Source organism: Periplaneta americana, chromosome 3, assembly GCF_040183065.1.
Source record: "Periplaneta americana isolate PAMFEO1 chromosome 3, P.americana_PAMFEO1_priV1, whole genome shotgun sequence".
NCBI classification, from domain to species: Eukaryota; Metazoa; Arthropoda; class Insecta; order Blattodea; family Blattidae; genus Periplaneta; species Periplaneta americana.
In genome coordinates this window covers 169931968-169955744 of record NC_091119.1, presented here as the reverse complement: position 1 = coordinate 169955744, position 23777 = coordinate 169931968, and the positions used below count along the sequence as shown (strand labels likewise).

Genomic DNA, 23777 nt, shown 5'->3' with positions numbered 1-23777 from the left:
AAGACGCACACGAAGATTCACTTCAGTCTTCAGAAGGGAGAGATGGCAACGCAGCGTTGTTTACATGGAACCTGTTCAGAGTCGCGTGCCTACTTGCTCCCTGCGGTAAGTGTGTCCAATCGCACGTTCCAAGGGGCTCTCATTTGAGCGGACGCACTATATTATCGTTACGAAATTAAGATAAGTAAAGCTATAGAAATGAACGATTTTTTCGTTAGGATATACGTATTTTGGTGAGTGAAACTACAGAAATCAACAACTACTTCATTACTAAATGAAACCTGTGAAATAAGCTCATAGAAATTAACGAATGTAACATTACTTACTTATTTACGGCTTTTAGGGAACCCGAAATTTAATTGCCGCCCTCACTTAAGCCTGTCATCGGTCCCTATCCTGAGCAAGATAAATTCATTCCATACAATGATATCCCACCTCCCTCAAATACATTTTAATATTATCCTCCCATGTACGTCTCGGCCTCCCCAAAGGTCATTTTCCCTCCGGCCTCCCAACTAACACTCTATATGCCTTTCTGAATTCGCCCATACGTGCTACATGTCCTGCCCATCTCAAACGTAACAAATGTCGCATTACGTGCAGAACTGTAGAAATAAACAATATTGCTTCCTTACAACATGCATGTATAAATGCAAACATTAATGACATTTTCCGCATTCGGAAAGGAATATTCGTTAGTTGCGAAAATATGGTGGCAAAGATATTGATATAAACCACAGCTTCATTATATAATATGAGATTTAAAGCACAGAACAAAAACAACTATTGCATTATAATGTATGACATAAAATCCACTATCCCGTTAATAAATATAAAATTCAGTTCCATTATGGAATATGATACGTAAAGTTATAGAAATTAATGTTCCACTTCAGAACATGACGTACAAATCTGTAGAAATGAATGAATATTTAATTACGAACTATGTGTAAAAGGTGTAGAAATTGGCCAGGTTTTAATTTAAGAAATACTTTACATAAGTTACACAAATTAAGTAATATTTCATTAAGAAATATTATGCACATACAGTACTTAATAATTTAACGAAAGTTTCATAATGAAATATGATTTATAAATCCCTACAAACTAACCACAGTTCATTAAGAAATATTATGCATAAATTTATAGAAATTAAAGAAATTTTAATAACGAAATATGTTTTATGAATCAATAGTACTTAACCAATATTTTATCGTGAAATATAATGCATACATTTATAAAAATGAAGGAAAGCTTCATTGTGAAATATCATTTCGTCACCTGAATGTAAGAACTAGGTAAATCGAAATTTGCGTTTTTTTTTTTTTTAAGTTATCTCTTATAGCACAGCACAAAAATCACATGGAATGTAATGCAAGAACTACGTAACTGATCGAACGATACCAGCGACATCTATTTTCCAATGTAAAAATATAGGTAAAACAAAACGAGACATATTCTTTAGTGCAATAAATAGATAAATAGAAATTATCTCAAAATAGGAAAAATTGAGCTACCTAGTTCTTGCATTCAGGTGACGATCTGTAAATCTGTATAAATTAATGCTTCATTACGAAATATGACGAATAAATTTATAGAAATTAACAAAACTTTTCTATGAAATATAAACCTTTACAAATTAACTAATGTTTCATTACAAAATATGGTGTAACTTGACTAATATGTCACGTGTAACGCTACAGAAGCTGAAGAAAGTTTCATTACGAATTTGAATGTGTAAATATGTGTAATTTAATCAATTTTCGATTATGAAATGAGGGGTCTAGCGTAAAACATGGTAACTGACATTTTGGTAAAAAGTGAGATATGTAGCGTATAGTATGATATATATTCTGCGTCTAATGCAGTAGCTAGTTTTTCAACATCTTAACAGATGGCAGAAATATACAGATTTTATTTTCCTGGTAACTATACAAATGTTGCATTGTTAAATGTTTACCTACCTAATAACTTGAAAACACTGAAACGTCACTTATCATGTTTTACTCTCGTACGCCTGAAATATGCTGCATAAATTATACAAATTGATTAATGTCTTGTTAAGAAATATGATTTAAAACGCTATAAAATTAACAAATGTTCATATGTGAACTGCATTGCATAAATTTTAAGAAATATTTAAATGTTTTATTGTGAAATATGATGTATAAAACTATAGAAATTAACAAATGATTATACCTATTAATTTTATAAAAATTCATTCCTGCACCGAGAGTCGAACCTGGGACTTCTCAGCTCTGCGCGCTGAGCGCTCTTTCCAACTGAGCTATGCCGGGCCGCGATCCACGGTGCCGGCCAACTCTCGTCATTACAGCCGACAATTTCATAGACTAACTTCGTATAATATTAGAGGATGGGAATGTGTGGCCCCCTCGATCCCCGGATATTACCCCACGTGTCATATTTCTGGGAATCTCTAAAAGATAAAGTTTACACAATAATGTACCATGGAAGAAGTGAGAGAACATCGCCTGCATTTGCCAAACCGATCTGTAGCGAGCGATGCGCCACTTCTTTAAAGGTGAGACAAATTATTTGAAACAAGAAGGCAGAGTTTCAGCTAATTTCTTTCTTATTTTGGTGAAAGGAATGTTTTAACTGTTTGGTATTTAGTAATGTTTTATATTAACAGTTTGCGGTGAGACGAATTATAGACATTGCACTGCATATCACCAATACCATGCTTTTTACGTAGGAACTGGAGTCTGCGAACGGCTCGACAGAGAGGCTGATAGCTGCGTTGCGGTTTTTATACATTTTATTCACTCGTACATTTTTATCAGTGCTTTGATAAATAATGGATCGTGGAATCAGTTCTGAAAGATTGGAGATATTGAATGTCAACAACTAACTTCATATAATATTATAAGATGGGAATGTGTGGCCCTCTTTATCCCCGGACAAAATCTCACGTAACATATTTCTGGGAAACTCTAAAAGACAAAGTTTACACAATAATCCAAGTACCCTCGAAGAAGTGAGAGAATATATTCTGCATTTTTCAAACCGATCTGTAGCGAGCGATGCGCTACTTCTTAAAAGGCGCGACAAATTATTTGAAACAAGAAGGCATACAGTTTCAGCAAATTTCTTTCTTGTTTTGGTGAAGAGAATGTTTTAACTGATTGGTATTTAGTAATTTTTTACATTAGTAGTTTGCGGTGGGACGATTTACATACATTGCGCTGCATTACACCAATACTAAGCTTTTTACGTAACTGGAGTCTGCGAACGGCTCGGCAGAGAGTCTTATAGCTGCGTTGCGGTTTTTATACATTCTATTCACCCGTACATTTTTATCAGTGCTTTGACAATGGATCGTGGAATCAGTTCTGAAAGACTGGAGATATTAAATGTCAACACCCTGAGGGAAATCGAAAGCTTTTCTTACGAACACAAGACAACTGCACACTCCAATATGGAAGCTGGTACTCACCCTGTACCGGTAGCCGCCGAGGCTGCAGCCGCCGCTGCGTATGTCTCATAGAGTCCGTACACGGCCGACGCCCGTGCAGCGTTGACGTCTTCCTCGCTCGCGGTGACCATGACGTCATCGGTCCCGCCACACATGGTGGCGAGGAGCTGCTCTCCGCTGCCGGCAGATGGTGCCCCATCCACTGCTGTCAAGCTGCCGCCTATCACGGACCGAGGCCCACCGGCGAGAATGGATAGGATGTTGTTCCGGTGATGTTTCGAAGTTAAAACAGAGCCCGGTGACAGGCGATTGTTTGCAGTGGTGATACCAGGCGTCGTCGCTAGATGGTGGTGAGGTCGCAAACGATTCAGAATTGAACCGCCTCCTGCAGCGTGGAAAACTGAAACAGTTAATTATTACATTTATTCCGATGTTTTAATTAATAATAATAATAATAATAATAATAATAATAATAATAATAATAATAATAATAATAATAATAATCCGTGGCGCTACAGCGTGTGAAGGACCAAGACTGACCAGCCGGCTGTTGGCCTCACGCCCACATGCCGAAGCAGAGGTGGACGATCATCCAACCAGAATGGAGGTATCGTGTGGTTAGTACGATGATCCCCCCAGCCATTATAGCTGGCATTCGCAACGGATTTCGCTACCTATCGTGGCTCCCAAAGTGAATCACGATGCTAGGTGGGCACCGGTCCCATACACTGGCCGAAATTTCATGAGAAAATTTCTTCCCCCATGAGGACTCGAACCAGCGCGCATTCCGTAATGCGCGTCCTAGGCAGGCTGTCTTAGACCACGACGCCACGGCGCGGGACGTTTTAATTAATTATTTTTCTTAAAGCTATAAATGAATCCTACCACAATAAAATTGTTGTTAAAATAATATACAATTTTGTTTTTATTTATCTTACTCTACTTTGTAGAACGATAGAAAATTTAAGGGGTTAGGTATAGCTTAAAGCAGTAAAATTTTTGGAAATGTCCAACATTTTTTTCCTCCATTACTGTATCTTGTACAATAATGAAAACTGGTATGTGTAAAACACTGTCCTTTTACTATATGAAAAAGTAATTTTACGATTTAAAAAAATTATTTATACACTTTTTTGAAAATTCGAAGTAGTGGCAGTTTTTTGTGCAGTGATAAAGCGTTTCCCTCATAACTCATAAACTTGTTAACTTTTTCATGTTTTCTCACTTTTATTTTATTGCTGAAGTTCATGTTTATAATGTCATGCTCTTTCAACTGTATTCCTTAATAAATATTTTTTTCTTTTTTTGTGTGTGTGTTAGAATAAAATACTGATATTTGACCATTTTTTTAAAATGAATATGTTTTTTATCAGACAATCTATCAAAAGTAGAGAAATGATCTTGCACCATATTGTAGATATGACATGCATAAATACACACCAAAAATGTCATCACGGAATGTTGGATAGTTTTTGAGTTACGTGGGGAACGTTTCATCACTGCACAGTGAACTGAATTTTGAAAAAAAAAAAAAAAAAAAAAAAAAAAAAGTGAATAATTTTTTTTAATCGTAAAAATATTTTTTTCATGTAGCAGAAGGACACTGTTTTACACATACTAATTTTCATTTTTGTACAAGATACAGTAATGGAGGAAAAAAAATGTTCAATATTTCCAAAATTTTACTTGCTGTAAGTTGTACCTAACCCCTTAATAAAGTGAAACCCAGTTCAATTTAACACTATACTCAACTCGTTACCAACATATCAACCAAACTGAGGAGTTGGGTGCAATTAGAGCGTTAGCCTATTAACGCTGTTATTGCTTTGATAGCTGACCTTAAAAATTTGAAGACTCTAAGATTATGTGTTGAACATCAGTTTTCTGCCTCTCCCCTAGAAGACAAGAGACGTCTGCAAATCTTTCTTTGTGTAATGGTGTTGTTGCAGCGAAGTGCAAGGAAGATGACGATATTTTTAAAGAATTGTACTTCCATGCAATAACAGCGTTAGTGAAAAAATTAAAATAGTACATAACACCTCTGTTTATATTAATGTTGCAATGTGAAAACATTATTACACCATGAATTTTGTAAATGTACTAATACCATGGAATGTTAATAAATAAATACAATACAACACCATTCTGGATTTTATTCATAATCAATTCACTCCTTAAGAAAATCAATTGTAAACCTGCTACGAAAACTTCATTCACAGTTTACAATCATACCATCACCCCATATGAAAGCTATTTGCCGAAATTCAACTCTGCATATACAGGGTGTTTCAAAAATACGGGGCATAATTTCAGGTATGTATTTCCCACATGTAGACAATCAAAATAGTTCATTACAACATGTTTCCGGAAATGCTTTATTTCCGAGTTATGGCCTTCACAACATTTAAATTCACCGGAACGTTTTTCTTTCCGCAGGTCGTTGCCGTCAAAGGAGACATTAAGAAGGCACTCTGACAGTTCATTCCGAGGCGAAGGTTACATTCAGTACGGCTCGCCGGTACTTGGATCGAAGGTTTCCTGATCGATGGATAGGTAGAGGTGGCCCAATTGCTTGGCCTCCACGCTCACCTGATCTGAACCCTCTCGAGTTCTACTTGTGGGGCCATTTAAAATCATTGGTTTATTCGTCTTCGGTGCCTGATTTGGAATCCCTTCGGAATCGAATTGTGGCATGTACTGAGGGCATACGCAATACTCCTGGAGTTTGGGATCGTATTCGTAGGTCAATGAGACATCGATGTGAGGTCTGTATTCAAGCAGGAGGTGGACATTTTGGACATCTTCTGTAATGAGAACGACCTGCTGAAAGAAAAACGTTCCGGTGAAATTCAATGTTGTGAAGGCCATAACTCGGAAATGAAGCATTTCCGGACACATGTTGTAATGTACTATTTTGATTGTCTACATGTGGGAAATACATACCTGAAAATATGCCCCGTATTTTTTAAACACCCTGTATAATCATAGCACAGGATATATAAAACTCGTTTGGAGAAATTTTGATTGAAAATTTATAATATTATAACCCAAAATGAAATCCAATAGATTCTTAATGTAAAAATACATTATCATGTGTTAAGTAATCTTGTTGAAGAAAACACCTACCCCGTTTACCGTCAATATTCTCAGGAGCTTTATACTGGGACATCATTTTATTTTTACTAACATTTTTAACATCAACCTGGATATATCTTTGGATTAATGGTTGAGAACCGGATATACCGTTTGCTACCCCCTTCCACGACTAGAGTTCGATAATACTGGCGTAAAATACAAACAAATCACTTTATTAGGTATAGGAGGGAAGAAAAATGGTTCATCCATTTACGTAAACTAGGAAATATCGCAATTTCGAGTATGATAACTTTCATTAGGTTTTTGTTTACTCAAAATACAGTACTGTATTAACAATAAGTGTTTTTACTCACGAACTGAGCTATCGATGTGAACGTATTCATTATGCAGTGTATATTATATTGTGTACAGCACATTAGCGTACAATATAAAGAATAAAGTTAAATTAAAAAATAACAATAATATGGATATTTAAACAGATTTGAACATGGTGGCCGTTCATTTCGATACAGGCTTCAGTTCTTTTGTGCATATTATCGCACTATAGACTATTGTATCTAATTCCAAATACCAGTTTCGTCCTTCGTACTAGTAACTCATGTTGAACTAATCCTGTACCTAGTCTATAAAAGAGTACCTTACGTACTGTAAATTCAATCTTAACTTCTGACCGACCCGAACAGATAAAATTACTCATATATATGTGTATATATATATATATATATATATATATATATATATATATATATATATTCATCGCATAAAATTACTCAGACAATGCTCTCTACTGTCCGTTCAAGTGGTTATGTCGCAGGATTGTAGAAAGGGGGGAAATCACGTGACAGTTAATTACTTAACGAGGCCCTTTCATTTAAGTTATTTTAAAAAGTTGTATAATATTACGTAGACGTCCAATTCCTAACAGAAATTAATGTTTTCAGAAAAGAGCTAAGACAGCCCAGCCACTAGCCTTTAAAGATGTGCGACCAAAGCAGAAGCAGGTTGGGGAAATCGGGATGCGACGTAGGCAAATGGACGGCAGTACTTGTGCGAAAATATGATTCAATATTGAAAGCTCTTTCGTCACTGGAAAATGCGAACATATTTCTGGAACATAGTATACTAACTCAGTACTGTTTACTACAGGGACATCATTTTATTTTAACTAACATTTTTAATATTAACCTGTCTATACCTTTAGAGAACCGGAAAAACCGCTTGCTCCCCCCTCCAAAACTGGAGTTCGATGATACTGGCGTAAAACACAAATCACTCTACTAGGTATAGGATGGAAGAAAAGTAGTTCATCCATTTACGTAAACTAGGAAATATCGCGATTTTGAGTTTGATAATTTTCATTAGGTTTTTGTTTAATCAAAATACAGTACAGTATTAACAATGAGTGTTTTTACTCACGAACTGAGCTGTCCATGTGGACGTATTCATTATGCAGTATATATTATACTGCCTACAGCACATTAGCGTACAATATAGAGAAAGAAGTTAAATTGAAAAATAATCATAATATGAATATTTAAACACAATTTTGAAAATGGTGGCCGTTCATTTCGATACAGGCTTCAGTTCTGTTGTGCATATTATCGCACTATAGACTATTGCATCTAATTCCAATTGCCAGTTTCGTCCTTCGTTCTAGCAGTTGAAATAATTCTGTACCTACTCTACGTACTGTGAATTCAATTTTCACTTCAGCCCGACCCGAAAATATAAAATTAATCAGACATGCTATCTACTATCCGTACAAGTGGTTATGCCGCAGGATTGTAGAAAGGGAGGAAATCACGTGACAGTTAATTACTTAACGAGGCCCTTTCATTTAAGTTAAATTAAACAGCTGTATAATATTACGTAAACGTCCAATTCCTAAGAGAAATTAGTGTTTTCAGAAAAGAGCTAAGACAGCCCAGCTTTTACAGAGGGGCAAGCAGAAGCAGGTGGGGGAAATCGGGATGCGACGTAGGCAAACGGACAGTACCTGTGCGAAAATATTATTCAATATGGAAAGCTCTTTCGTCACTGGAAAACGCGAACATATTTCTGGAACGTACTATACTCAGTAACTCAGTACTGCTTACTATCTGCGGTCTTGGTTCTGTGTGGAGTTGGAACTTCCTTAGTAGAAGGGGTGGGAGTGAAGTACATTAAAAAACTCAGGTACAATAAAAATTGAAGTAAAAATAAAATGATGTCCCTGTATTTATTTCTCTAATAATGACAAAAGTATTATACCATGACCTATGTTGTCTTCAAAAGTATCAGTATTTATCCAATTTCAAAGGAAGCATCGATCTTATGACGTGTAAGTTACCCTTCTAAGCCACAAAATTAACACTTCCAAGTAAGTCCATACCAATAACGAATTACAGTCGTTATAATATGCCGTTTGTTTAACGTATCTTTTCAGTTACAGAGGCAGTTCAAAGAAAAGATGATGTAGCGTTAGTAGATCGATGAATACTGAGAATCCAAGGGAAAACTGAAGCTTCCGACAAAATCTCAACCCACAAACTCTTCCACAGAATGAGCGCCGTATCAAATACCAACCTCCTTTCACGAGAATCCGACAGATAAATGACTCAACTATGCACTGAATTGATTTATATATGGACATGTATATATGTCAATTGAAATATCTCACTGACGATGCGAAACTGTTTGTTGAGTTCGCATCCCGTCACTTAATCAAACCCATTCGAGACATGTGCCTTCAGGCAGACGTGGCGTGCATTACCTGACAAACACGACAGCCATAATGTATCGCCATACTGTTACCAGAGGTTATGAGTAATATAAACTGATTACCCGACGTTACTCCTGGCAGCTGTAATCCATGCGTTCTGGCTGTTAATCCTCTGAATGCAGGATGCAAGAGAAATTGTTGACTGTACAGATAATTTCTGCCGTTTTGTTGAGTATATGGCAGGGTTTGAACGTGACGACCATTTTGATTGTTGTTGACGGTATTGTTGTTAGTCTTCCCGGTCGAAGTCGGGGGTGGGGATGTTGTGGGGCTCTGGGTCGTGGGGGATGGCGGGGTCACGATTTCTCCTGAAGCTGAGGTCAGCCCCAGAACGGCCGTGTTCAAAAGCTGCATCTCCCTCATTTGCTCCTGTCTGATTTCATCATTGTAGTCCTGAAAATATAATTTGTAACTAATATCAGTTTTTGTGCCATACAATTTCTTATACGAGGTACATTATAATAAAGAAGAACGGCGTACAAATGTGCATTTGGTAATATATCAGTTTTTGGAATAATCCATGAGCGAGTCTGTTCTCTTCTGACATTTGCTGAAATTACGAGGTACATTATAGAAGTACAGGATATGGCAACAAAATATGAGAACAAATCTACAAATACACACCTCTTAACACACTACAATTTGCGGAAGTCCGGATTCAGATCTTCCTGGCCAAGAAAGAAGATAATTTACGCGCATTATTCGGATTAAATCTGCAGTGCCTGGGAAAGGTGACGTAAGTCAGTTTCCACAAACCTTTTTTGATAATTTAATGACAACTTACACTGGTTTATGCCGATTTGATTTTTGTCTGTATGAATTATTGTAATGGGAGAAATACTTATGTCCTTTTTTCCAAGCGAGCAGATGTTCCGTAAGTTATCAATAAATTATCAAAAAAAGGTTTGTGGAAACTGACTTATGTCACTTTTCCCAGGCACTGCAGAAATATCATGCCAACATTTTAATTTCAAAACTACATTAAATTGCATTACATTAATTTATTGCTTACCACACATCTTAAACAGCACTGTAAGTTTGAGATGTGCAACAAATAAATTAATATACAGAGTGTTCTAAAAATGTTCAATATTTAGAGAGGAGGTAGTATACATGAAAAGAAGAAACAAAAGTCCTATAAACATGGGTTACAAAATAAATTTCTTCTGAGAAATGAGCAATTGTTTACTATCACTGTAAAAGCAGCATATCTCCTACACTGTGAGCTCTTTGCCAAGAAACAATTGAGGAAACAGAATGCAGCCGTTTGTCACTGTGTATTACACAGCATGCCTTTGTTTGTGTTTGTATCAAGAGGACGCTTAAACAGATGTCAGTACGTTAGAGTTTGTAATCGTACTGTTGTACGTAAACTGATTCTACACTGCAGTAATTATTAATGCACCAGTCGGGTAAGTTAGTTTCGTATCTGTTGAATCGGACCTTTTTTGTTGTAACAGTAACATGGGTCCTAAAATTCATATCTTCTGAGAAATGAGCAAAATGTTCATCACTGTAAGAATACCATCATTTCTACTGTAAGCTCTTGGGCAAGAAACAAAACATGCTCCTATTCAACATATGTGTGATGGTATAGATTTTCCTAATTACTCAGAAGATATTGATTATAGCTCATGTTTACAGGACTTTTATTTCTTGTTTTGATGCACACTATCTCCTCTATAAATATTGGAACTTTTTCAGAACACCCTGTATAAAAAATATATAGCCTTATTAATACCAATACTAAATAAGCAAATGAACATAATTTACAAGTATAAACAGTTCATTAATTGAGTAGAAGGTATGAATAATTTAAATTTTGCTAATTCTCCTTTAAACATCGTTTTCTAGTCCTTTCAAGGCTGTAAGTTAATTAATTAAGAACACTGCGATGAAGACTGTAATACATTGGTAATGAACACTTTTTTGTTAATAGCAGAAACTAACAGAAGGTAGGTGGATATGTATCCTATATTAAAATTATTAATGCTGTGATTATTATTAAAAGTATATTAATTTTAAACATAAAATATCAGAGAAAGAATGTCTTCACAAGGTAAAGTCAAAATTTTAAAATTTTGAAAAACTCTTTTTACCGTATTTTTTATGCTTTCCAGCCATAGGACTCATTTTGTAAAAAAAAATATTTTAGCGTTAGATGATAATGTCCATATTTAATTACAAAATTAAATAATTACAAAAATGTAATAATTTTAGAGTTCTTCGAATCGCCAACAGAGAATAACGATGTTAATGCATAACAGGCAGAGCTCAATTTAGAAGTTACGAATTCTATGTGTGTTTTCCAATTCAAGTGATTACCGAATTACGAACCAAAGAAACATATATTTATACAGGGTGATTCACGAGGATTTACCGTCCCTTCCGAAGATATTCTAAACAAAAACTGTCCCATTAATATTTGTCCTAATCTCAATATCTTCAGAATTCAATTACACTAATTTGAAGTTGTTTGTAAAATACCATTATTCTTGAGTTTTAAGGGTAAAAGAATATTACAGATAAAGATTTAACTATTCAGGAGTATCATTTCTTTAATTAGCTAGTATTCTGAAGCTAAAAATGTGTTGTGAATCCCATAGTTGCTTCGTACAGATTTTTCTTCGATTTTTAACTACAAAATTACATTTTCTTACGCACTTATCACAACAATTGTTACAAATCACGCCACTCTTGTAAATTATTTAAAACTGTACATTAGGATGCATAATTAAACTGTAAAGAATCAAGTTCCTAAAGTCGTATGATTTGTAACAATTTTTATGATAAGTGCGTAAGAATGATGCCCTTTTTTTTAGTTAAAAATTGAAAAATAAAATCTGTACAAAGGAATTAACGATAAATTTCTTAATAATAAAATAATGATGCAGACAGAAAATTTCCAAAATTTCAGCAATTATTGTGTATATGCTATATATGAAACTGTAACTTTTTATTTCTAAGTTTATTTTCAGCCTGATACAATAACTACTTTATGAAAAATATAGGGTCAAAAATTTTTATGCAACAATTATGTGAATTCTACAATCTCGCAATGAAAGAATGCAGTTGCTGATATTGCTAACGAGTATAAGAAAATAATATGACAAGCGAAAAAAAAGTGAAAGCAATGAATGCAAGTAGTCACATACCGGTACGAGGAATTTGCGCACTTCGGCGAGGGCATATGCGATCCTGGCGTGGGCCTCCGCGGGGGGAGCGAAGGCGGTGATCTCGACGTGCAGGTCGTCGTTGAAGTGAGCGTATTTGGGATCTGCCGATGCGCGCAGCTCCTCTTCCTGCAACAAGTTCATCAGGTAGGAATTGAGCTAATCCGTTAAGGGTAGACACGATAGATAAGTAAAATATCTCGCATATGTAGCGGCTCTAATTTCGTCACCTGGAAATAGTAATCATTTTGAACCCTGCGTTTACCTGGTTGTAAGGAACTCAATACAATAATTAATCCAACTTTCTTACTCGTGAAATATCATTATTTTGTAATAGGTAAGAAAGAAAGAAGTTACCATGTAGTTAGTTAGACAGACAGACAGACAGAGAGACAGATAGAGAGACAGACATAGACAGAGACAGACAGGGACATACAGAGACAGACAGACAGGCACATATAGAGACATACAGACAGACAGGGACATACAGAGACATACAGACAGACAGACAGGGACATACAGAGACATACAGACAGACAGACAGGGACATATAGAGACAGACAGACAGGAACATACAGATAGATAGATAGATAGATAGATAGATAGATAGATAGATAGATAGATAGATAGATAGATAGATAGATAGATAGATAGATAGATAGATAGATAGATAGATAGATAGATAGATAGATAGATAGATAGATAGATAGATAGATAGATAGATAGATAGATAGATAGATAGATAGATAGATAGATAGATAGATAGATAGATAGATAGATAGATAGATAGATAGATAGATAGATAGATAGATAGATAGATAGATAGATAGATAGATAGATAGATAGATAGATAGATAGATAGATAGATAGATAGATAGATAGATAGATAGATAGATAGATAGATAGATAGATAGATAGATAGATAGATAGATAGATAGATAGATAGATAGATAGATAGATAGATAGATAGATAGATAGATAGATAGATAGATAGATAGATAGATAGATAGATAGATAGATAGATAGATAGATAGATAGATAGATAGATAGATAGATAGATAGATAGATAGATAGATAGATAGATAGATAGATAGATAGATAGATAGATAGATAGATAGATAGATAGATAGATAGATAGATAGATAGATAGATAGATAGATAGATAGATAGATAGATAGATAGATAGATAGATAGATAGATAGATAGATAGATAGATAGATAGATAGATAGATAGATAGATAGATAGATAGATAGATAGATAGATAGATAGATAGATAGATAGATAGATAGATAGATAGATAGATAGATAGATAGATAGATAGATAGATAGATAGATAGATAGATAGATAGATAGATAGATAGATAGATAGATAGATAGATAGATAGATAGATAGATAGATAGATAGATAGATAGATAGATAGATAGATAGATAGATAGATAGATAGATAGATAGATAGATAGATAGATAGATAGATAGATAGATAGATAGATAGATAGATAGATAGATAGATAGATAGATAGATAGATAGATAGATAGATAGATAGATAGATAGATAGATAGATAGATAGATAGATAGATAGATAGATAGATAGATAGATAGATAGATAGATAGATAGATAGATAGATAGATAGATAGATAGATAGATAGATAGATAGATAGATAGATAGATAGATAGATAGATAGATAGATAGATAGATAGATAGATAGATAGATAGATAGATAGATAGATAGATAGATAGATAGATAGATAGATAGATAGATAGATAGATAGATAGATAGATAGATAGATAGATAGATAGATAGATAGATAGATAGATAGATAGATAGATAGATAGATAGATAGATAGATAGATAGATAGATAGATAGATAGATAGATAGATAGATAGATAGATAGATAGATAGATAGATAGATAGATAGATAGATAGATAGATAGATAGATAGATAGATAGATAGATAGATAGATAGATAGATAGATAGATAGATAGATAGATAGATAGATAGATAGATAGATAGATAGATAGATAGATAGATAGATAGATAGATAGATAGATAGATAGATAGATAGATAGATAGATAGATAGATAGATAGATAGATAGATAGATAGATAGATAGATAGATAGATAGATAGATAGATAGATAGATAGATAGATAGATAGATAGATAGATAGATAGATAGATAGATAGATAGATAGATAGATAGATAGATAGATAGATAGATAGATAGATAGATAGATAGATAGATAGATAGATAGATAGATAGATAGATAGATAGATAGATAGATAGATAGATAGATAGATAGATAGATAGATAGATAGATAGATAGATAGATAGATAGATAGATAGATAGATAGATAGATAGATAGATAGATAGATAGATAGATAGATAGATAGATAGATAGATAGATAGATAGATAGATAGATAGATAGATAGATAGATAGATAGATAGATAGATAGATAGATAGATAGATAGATAGATAGATAGATAGATAGATAGATAGATAGATAGATAGATAGATAGATAGATAGATAGATAGATAGATAGATAGATAGATAGATAGATAGATAGATAGATAGATAGATAGATAGATAGATAGATAGATAGATAGATAGATAGATAGATAGATAGATAGATAGATAGATAGATAGATAGATAGATAGATAGATAGATAGATAGATAGATAGATAGATAGATAGATAGATAGATAGATAGATAGATAGATAGATAGATAGATAGATAGATAGATAGATAGATAGATAGATAGATAGATAGATAGATAGATAGATAGATAGATAGAGATAGATAGATAGATAGATAGATAGATAGATAGATAGATAGATAGATAGATAGATAGATAGATAGATAGATAGATAGATAGATAGATAGATAGATAGATAGATAGATAGATAGATAGATAGATAGATAGATAGATAGATAGATAGATAGATAGATAGATAGATAGATAGATAGATAGATAGATAGATAGATAGATAGATAGATAGATAGATAGATAGATAGATAGATAGATAGATAGATAGATAGATAGATAGATAGATAGATAGATAGATAGATAGATAGATAGATAGATAGATAGATAGATAGATAGATAGATAGATAGATAGATAGATAGATAGATAGATAGGTAGATAGATAGATAGGTAGATAGATAGATAGATAGATAGATAGGATTTATTGAGTAGGAATATTATACATACAGATTTTTATATGATCACAGTTTTCTCTAAAATCCAATGCACGGGTCTTCTGACCGTACGTGCTATGTCCCCCCCCACCACCTACTCTCTAAAAGAACACACATATTAAAATGAAAATGGCACACAAAACATATTATATAATATATCCTAATCTAAAACAGACATAAAAGTGTATAGTTGGGTAGATATTATTATCCCTTCCTCAGTTCGTGTCACAAACTTCAACAGCTGAAGTTCTAATCTGTCTCGCCTTCAAAAGGAACAACCCAGTCTTTTGTTTGTATTCTCTATTCCTCATGAGATCAAGACATGCAAGCGAACTCCTATTCTGACTTACATCGAGGGTGGTAGATATTTCCTGAGTACATGTTCCAATTCGACACACTGTAATAAAATATGTTTATAGGAGTCCTTTTCTCTGCAGATCGAACAAAGGCGCTCTCCTTCTTCGTTGACAATTTTATTACCCTTCCACGCCCCCAATCTTAGCCACGCTAAACCTGCTCTCCTGTCTTTATTACAAGAATTTATGTAGTCTCACCTCCCCTAGGTTAAGCATGAGATCTCACTATAATAATTGCAGTGAATTGACAAGAAGATTATTACTTAAGGTATTTTTAAAAGTGTTTATTTTCTTGCAATGATCCAAAAGAGGGATACTGATATTCTGACCCAAAGCACTGACACAGATTTTTATACAAAAGAGACATATTGAGATTTTGATCCAAAACAGGGACACTTAGATTTTGATCCAAAACACAACAGACCTACTGAGATCTTGATCCAAAACGGGGATACTGCGATTTTATGTAAAATACAGATACAGAGATTTTTGTTGAGAAACACAGAGAATGAGGTTTTGATTCGAAACAGACTCTGACTTGGACGAAAATTATAGATACTGAGATTTTGACGTACACAGTATGAACAGAACTTTAGAACTGATCTCTACAAATGTACCATATTCAAAAGTAAGCCTGCTAATACTCTACAGTAGTGTCACAGTCTAGTATATACAGTCACGAAGCTTGAGTTGTGAGGGTGCTAGAAACAATAGACTGTGCCGGTACTATTTCGCATTGTCTGTAATGAGGCGATAGTAGCGATCCTAGTGGTTAGCAACTATCTATGGATGCATATTTACTACGTATTGAGCTTCGTGACTGTATATACTAGACTGTGGTAGTGTCGTAAGGATTAACTTTCAAGTTATGGATATTTTAACGCCCACATATTTTAATTCTACACATTAACCACAAACAGCTTTAAACAGAAATAATTCAACTTTCATTTATTCAATTCATAACAGCTATAAATTTAATCAATTACTTTTAAACATATTGTTTTCAGCCTGAATGAGTGTTGGAATAAAATTCAGTACTACAATCTTTTCACATAAAATAAAGTTGAAAGAGATACTAAAATTTCTCATAATACATATATCATACAAAGTACCGAACAAACATATGTGTAATTACCTCACCATTTTGCATTACTGAAATATGAAATGTTCAATATCAAATACTATATATTCCCTATTTATTTCTGTAATTAAAAACACAACAGCTGAATTCTGTTGACGTCATCACAAACAAAATATCGCATACCGGTATTATAAATATTCAGCAAATAAATCCTACCTCAGCACAGAGGGGAATATCACTTGCAATTCGTTATGTGCTAAAAGTGCAATACAGAAATGCAAGAACGTGCTGACAAGAGCAATTTCAGAATTTATGTGGCAAGAGACGATCATCGTAAATCAATACAAACCATAAAACTTAACAGATCTAAAACAAAACATGTTTTAAAAGACAGATAATAATTTGAAAATATGTTCGCTCATTTTGTATGTGAATGTACAGTAAGTGTGCGTACTGTGTGTTCGTGTGTGTGTGTGTGTGTGTGTGTGTGTGTGTGTGTGTGTGTGTGTGTGTGTGTGTGTGTGTGTGTGTGTGTGTGTGTGTGTGTGTGTGTGTGTGTGTGTGTGTGTGTGGTTGAGCGTACGTGTTTGCACCGATGAGTATTTTATTTATGTGTTACTCAATTTTTGCAAAATTTTTCAACGATACAAAACTGATTGATTCGCTCGCGAGTCTTCGAATTGATTGCAGAAAAGTCACTATTATGTAAATAGTATTTCCTTCTGATTTAATGATCATATTTACCGCAGCGTTCATTTTTGTGTATTCATTATTCAAATCTCTGTTTATGACTTTATTATGTAAATCGTGTTCATTTAACACTTAATACCAATATGTATTCCATTATATCTACTCATATATAACACAAAAAATTCCACAATTTGGGACATCTGGCCGAAATCTACGGCTGACCACTAGGATCCAGAATACAAAGCAGAGGTTAAATTAAAAATGCAATATGATTGCGGAGAGAATACGGAACAATGATAAATTAAAAAATAAAGTAAAATTTGATTTCGGAGAAACATGAGATAAAAATACATTGAAGAGTAATGAAATGAAGTAAAAAAAATTACATAGTATTATACAAGTGATTGTGTAAAATGGATAATGAATCTCTCAATACCATTAGACAAATTTTGTTAATGTCCTCATTAGAAAATTTAAGAGAAAGGAGAATGGTTTTGGTTAACTTAAATGAAGTTCCTCTAGTGCCAAAAAGAAGTCCTTTCACTTCCCATTTTGTATCTCTCACTGAAGTGAGGAATACATGGATTGTAAATAGACTTCTTTTCATCGTTAACGTTATTGGCTTGTTGATCATCCTTCTCAAAACGGACAGTGGGGTCAAGAATGAGGCTTCTTTGATTCCGGCGATCGATGGCTATAATGTCTGCTCTTCTCGTTGACCCATTCTCAGCCAAGCAATGCACTTATTCGTAAAACCTCCCACTTTGCCTTCCGAACAGTGGTTGCGATGGAGCTTCTCACTTTATGATGGCGATTGTTCCTCAGTAGTTCTCCTTTAGGGCAATAACCCAAAACATGCCCAAGGGTTTCTACTTCGCTGCATCCTGGATGACGACACTTTTGATCTTGAAAGGAACGACCTGGCACCGATCGTACTGCTGCGATGTTTGTGGACATCTTTATGGCATTGGTCCACTCTGAGGATGATATCCCTCTTCTATTACTAACCCAAGAGTTGTTTTTTGGCTCTTCACTGTAAGTTACCACTCCTTTGCCTTTTTGTGGAAGACGACACAAACGACCTCCGCCGTAACTCACATCTTAAACTTCGGCCCGTCATCGAATGTGCTTCTACGTTGTTGGGAATGTTCAATTGTGAAAGAGCTTCTTGTTTTTATATTTCAAGATTCCTGCAGAAATGGAGATGTTCGTCATTTATTTTTAAAAGACTTCTGGCAATGTTATACGTAGTGTTGGAGGTGTACTTCCCATTCAGCATTAAATAAACCAAGGCCACGAAGATTCTTCGGAGCATATAGCCTGTCATTCGGACAATCGTGCGGTAAACCCACTATTTCCTTAGCACTTGTCCGGATAATTTTATCAATATCGTGTAAGAAAGATTTTGGAATCTTATTCAGTGGTGTACTTTGGAGCGAATAAATGATCTTAGGCCATATATACTGATTCATATATACTGATTCATATATATATATATATATATATATATATTATTATTATTATTATTATTATTATTATTATTATTGTGTACACTTTATTCAATTGTCAGTTTCTGGTATAATTATGTGAATTCTATTTGCTTATAATTTAATACCAATATGTATTTCAATGTGTTTATTATTATTTTATCGAGTACACATTATTGAATTATCGGCTTCTGATTTCATGTATTTGATTCTAACAACATTAGTAAGTACATATAAAATCTCTACACGAGATGTTGTGTAATAGATTCATGTGAATTATTAAGATCTTGGCATTAATTGCATTGAGATATGTATATACTTTGTTCTGGTAACGAGCATCATTGAAATTTTTGAGTATAGATATTACATTTGATACTTTCTTCCCCACAGCTGTTGCCCCAGCTCCTACCAAACATGGAAAGCTACATAACCATCAAACTGGACGACTATTAATTCTGATTTTAACAATTTTAAAGTATTTTAGTTAATTTTATCATCAGCAATTGTAACATTTTATTACGGCCCATAGAGCCGCCTTGTATTTATATTGTAATTTCTGCCATACAATTATTGATTTTACATAGAAACATGTCATTTTAATTTTTAATATTAATTGAGTTTACTTGTACGGCAACACATAGTGTACTCACACCATACATATGGGCTTACTTGTTTCTGATGATGGCTCCATAGAGCCGAAAACGTTTAAATAGATATATTATGTAACAAAATATTGTATAACCAATATATTTGTTAAATAAGGATAAGCATAGACGGCACATGTAATAAATCTTAATTGTCATTTATAGTAATTAGCTTATCGGCCCATCATGCCTCTTAAATTTTAAACATTAGTAAGTATTCCACTGTGTTTATTTTTATTTTATTAGGTAAATTTTTATTTAACTTTCTCTTTTGATATAATTATGTAAATTGTATCTGTATGTAATTACTTAAACCCGATTCAGTGTATGTTGAACTACGTAAGCAAGTTTTAATCCTGGTTGAGCTATTATTATTATTATTATTATTATTATTATTATTATTATTATTATTATTATTATTATTATATATGACATTTTATTTGATGACTATGTAGATATTAATGTGGGATATCATTGAAATAATAGAATTAAACAGTCTAAATATTGTGGGAAAGTAATGTACAAAATGATATCTTATTAATTGCAATTCAACCTATTACAATGGCATTCTCATATGAATGAGATACAGAAGCAAGTCTTTCCAGATACAAAGAACAAAGGGATCTGAAAAAAAGTTGAACAAGCCGGGAAGAGAAGTAACATCCCAAGATACTTGCGGTTTAATTGTAAAGGAAGTTAATCTTTCGACAAGTATTTTATTTCGTTCAGAATGTTCAGTGAATAATAATGAAATTCCATTTGACCCGCATTCCGGATTGACGTTTTGAACTTTGCACACCGAAACTACCAGAGAAAACAAAGTTTCACTTTTATGATGTCGAAAAGGACAAGCGAGATAGTTCATCATTAATTATAAAATTCTTGTCATTGTATAATAATTTACGTTGTTCCTGCAAGTGACACACGCTCCCTCATTATAAATGTTACGCAGTAACTAACGAGCCTCGAACAAGTCTATGTTTTCAATATCTTGCATGTAAAATTTCGTGTAGAATAGTAAATAATTATGCTCATAATAAACTCTTGCTTAATAAGAGCAATAAAAGCAACATCACAAAGAAAAGTGCTATATTTGTGTATAATCATTCCTCTTACAGTCTTACTAATAAACCGTGTATAGTTTTTATACGAGACTTATGCAGAGATGAGACAGAAAACGTTACTAATAAACCGTGAATAAGCTATGGACGTATAAACAAGCTGTAACTATACAATGGGAATTGCTTTGCAGTAGTTATATACACGAAACCCCTTGTTTAAGCGTTGTATATAGAGAAAAAAATGGCCGCCCCTCTAACAGCTGTTCGTATCGACTGTCATTTTATGATGATGGTTACCTTGTAACCACAGAAGAACAAACCAAAGCTCATAGAATTATTAGAATAATATTGCTGTGGCTTGTACTCTTTGACTAAAATGTAGTGTGGTAATCGATTAGAGCCAGTTGCACTATCGATATTTAATACGCCACACTTGAGCGCTCTACCGGATGCAATAGAGAACCTCAGATATTCTATTGCCTTTCGTAATGAAGTAATGACGAAACTATGACGTAGCTGTGTAACAGTTGTACTGTGATTATTAGTAAGGAATTTACAAACGACTTATAAACGAGCTACTCATTGTATAAGTATAAGACAGTTAAACGTCTGTATATAGAGTTTTTATTAGTAAGACCGTTAATCTACAGCATGAATTTCGTTAATATTCAATATAAAGCCATCCCATTACAGCCCTCGAAAAAACTGTAGAGTGTCAGAAGAGAGTTTTCGCATTCTTGTCCGTTAAACTGTTAACGCTATTTTGATGTCATTGATGAAAGAGCCAATCAGAGTCATTCATCTCACTTTATTTCAATAGCGGAACCGCTATCTCTAGGCTGATAACGTGAAAGTGAACGAAGTTTACCGTAGACCTAACTCTGTGTTAAAACATATCTCGTTTGAGATTTACCACTTTGGACGATATTCATCTACTTAGAACACCTCAAGGGGATAAATATTCAGGCCGAAATACAAGAAGGCTCAGGAAAATAATTTTCGTTGAGATTCCTAGCTCTCTGGTCAAGGACGTTGAGAAAGAACACGTGCACCGATCCCTCAGGATTCTTCCCGAAGTTTCACAAACGTAACCAAATACGTCACTACTGATATCAACATAGCGTTAACCGTTTAACGGACGATAAGTGTGCGAAAACTCTCTAGACTCGAAACTTATCATCATGTGTTATATCGTTGATCTGAAGATGGAAAATATTGCCGAAAACGTTAATCATTGATCTCTTATATACTTACTTACTTACAAATGGCTTTTAAGGAACCCGAAAGTTCATTGCCGCCCTCACATAAGCCCGCCATCGGTTCCTATCCTGTGCAAGATTAATCCAGTCTCTATCGTCACACCCCACCTCCCTCAAATCCATTTTAATATTATCCTCCCATCTACAGCTCGGCCTCCCTAAAGGTATTTCCCCCTCCGGTCTCCCAACTAACACTCTATATCCATTTCTGGATTCGCCCATACGTGCTACATGCCCTGCCCATCTCAAACGTCTGGATTTTAAGTTCCTAATTATGCAGTTCTGTGTTGTATTCGACAGATAATGGAGAAAAAATGGGAGTATAAGGGTACAGTACATCAGTTATTCATAGATTTCAAAAAGGCATATGACTCGGTTAAGAGGAAAGTATTATATGATATTCTTATTGAATTTGGTATTCCCAAGAAACTAGTTCGATTAATTAAAATGTGTCTCAGTGAAACATACAGCAGAGTCCGTATAGGTCAGTTTCTATCTGATGCTTTTCCAATTCACTGCGGGCTAAAGCAGGGAGATGCACTATCACCTTTATTTTTTAACTTCGCTCTAGAATATGCCATTAGGAAAGTTCAGGATAACAGGCAGGGTTTGGAATTGAACGGGTTACATCAGCTTCTTGTCTATGCAGATGACGTGAATATGTTAGGAGAAAATACACTAACGGTTAGGGAAAACACGGAAATTTTACTTGAAGCAAGTAAAGCGATCGGTTTGGAAGTAAATCCCGAAAAGACAAAGTATATGATTATGTCTCGTGACCAGAATATTGTACGAAATGGAAATATAAAAATTGGAGATTTATCCTTCGAAGAGGTGGAAAAATTCAAATATCTTGGAGCAGCAGTAACAAATATAAATTACACTCGGGAGGAAATTAAACGCAGAATAAATATGGGAAATGCGTGTTATTATTCGGTTGAGAAGCTCTTATCATCCAGTCTGCTGTCCAAAAATCTGAAAGTTAGAATTTATAAAACATTTATATTACCGGTTCTTCTGTATGGTTGTGAAACTTGGACTCTCACTCTGAGAAAGGAATATAGGTTAAGGGTGTTTGAGAATAAGGTGCTTAAGAAAATATTTGGGGCTAAGCGGGATGAAGTTACAGGAGAGATCTCTTATATATGTACTATAATATTTAACGACTATTTGTACTTCAATAAGCACATAGACGGTTCTTACATAAAATAATTAATAAATTGTTACATTCTTATCTCACTATTACTCACATGACTATAAAATAATAAGCAATTGAATTTCTGTGGACATATGAGGAGAATGCAAGAGGAAAGGATACCCAAAAAGTTGTTGGAATTGTGTCTTTTTAAGAGAAAAAGTAGAGATGGGCTTATAAACTAGGTATGCAAGTCACATTAGGAATAAGAAAACAGTTACTGGAAGAACTGGACAGCATTGATTGGGACAAGTGGAGAAGAAACTTCAGGTACAAAAGTTTATACATTATAAATCTGTGAATAAAGTAATAAATAAAATTTCAAATATT

At 34.1% G+C, this 23777-nt stretch overlaps 1 protein-coding gene across 1 annotated transcript in view; it reads right to left on the bottom strand.

Annotated features, from left to right (window-relative positions):
* Positions 1-23777, bottom strand: part of LOC138696836 (uncharacterized) — a 670411-nt gene that overhangs the window by 114780 nt on the left and 531854 nt on the right. Inside the window, exons 5-7 of the mRNA XM_069822281.1 lie at positions 12449-12595; positions 9356-9686; positions 3458-3836 (exon numbers count right to left, since the gene is read on the bottom strand). Coding sequence (XP_069678382.1) covers positions 3458-3836; positions 9356-9686; positions 12449-12595 — 857 coding nt within the window. The remainder of the gene's footprint in view (positions 1-3457; positions 3837-9355; positions 9687-12448; positions 12596-23777) is intronic.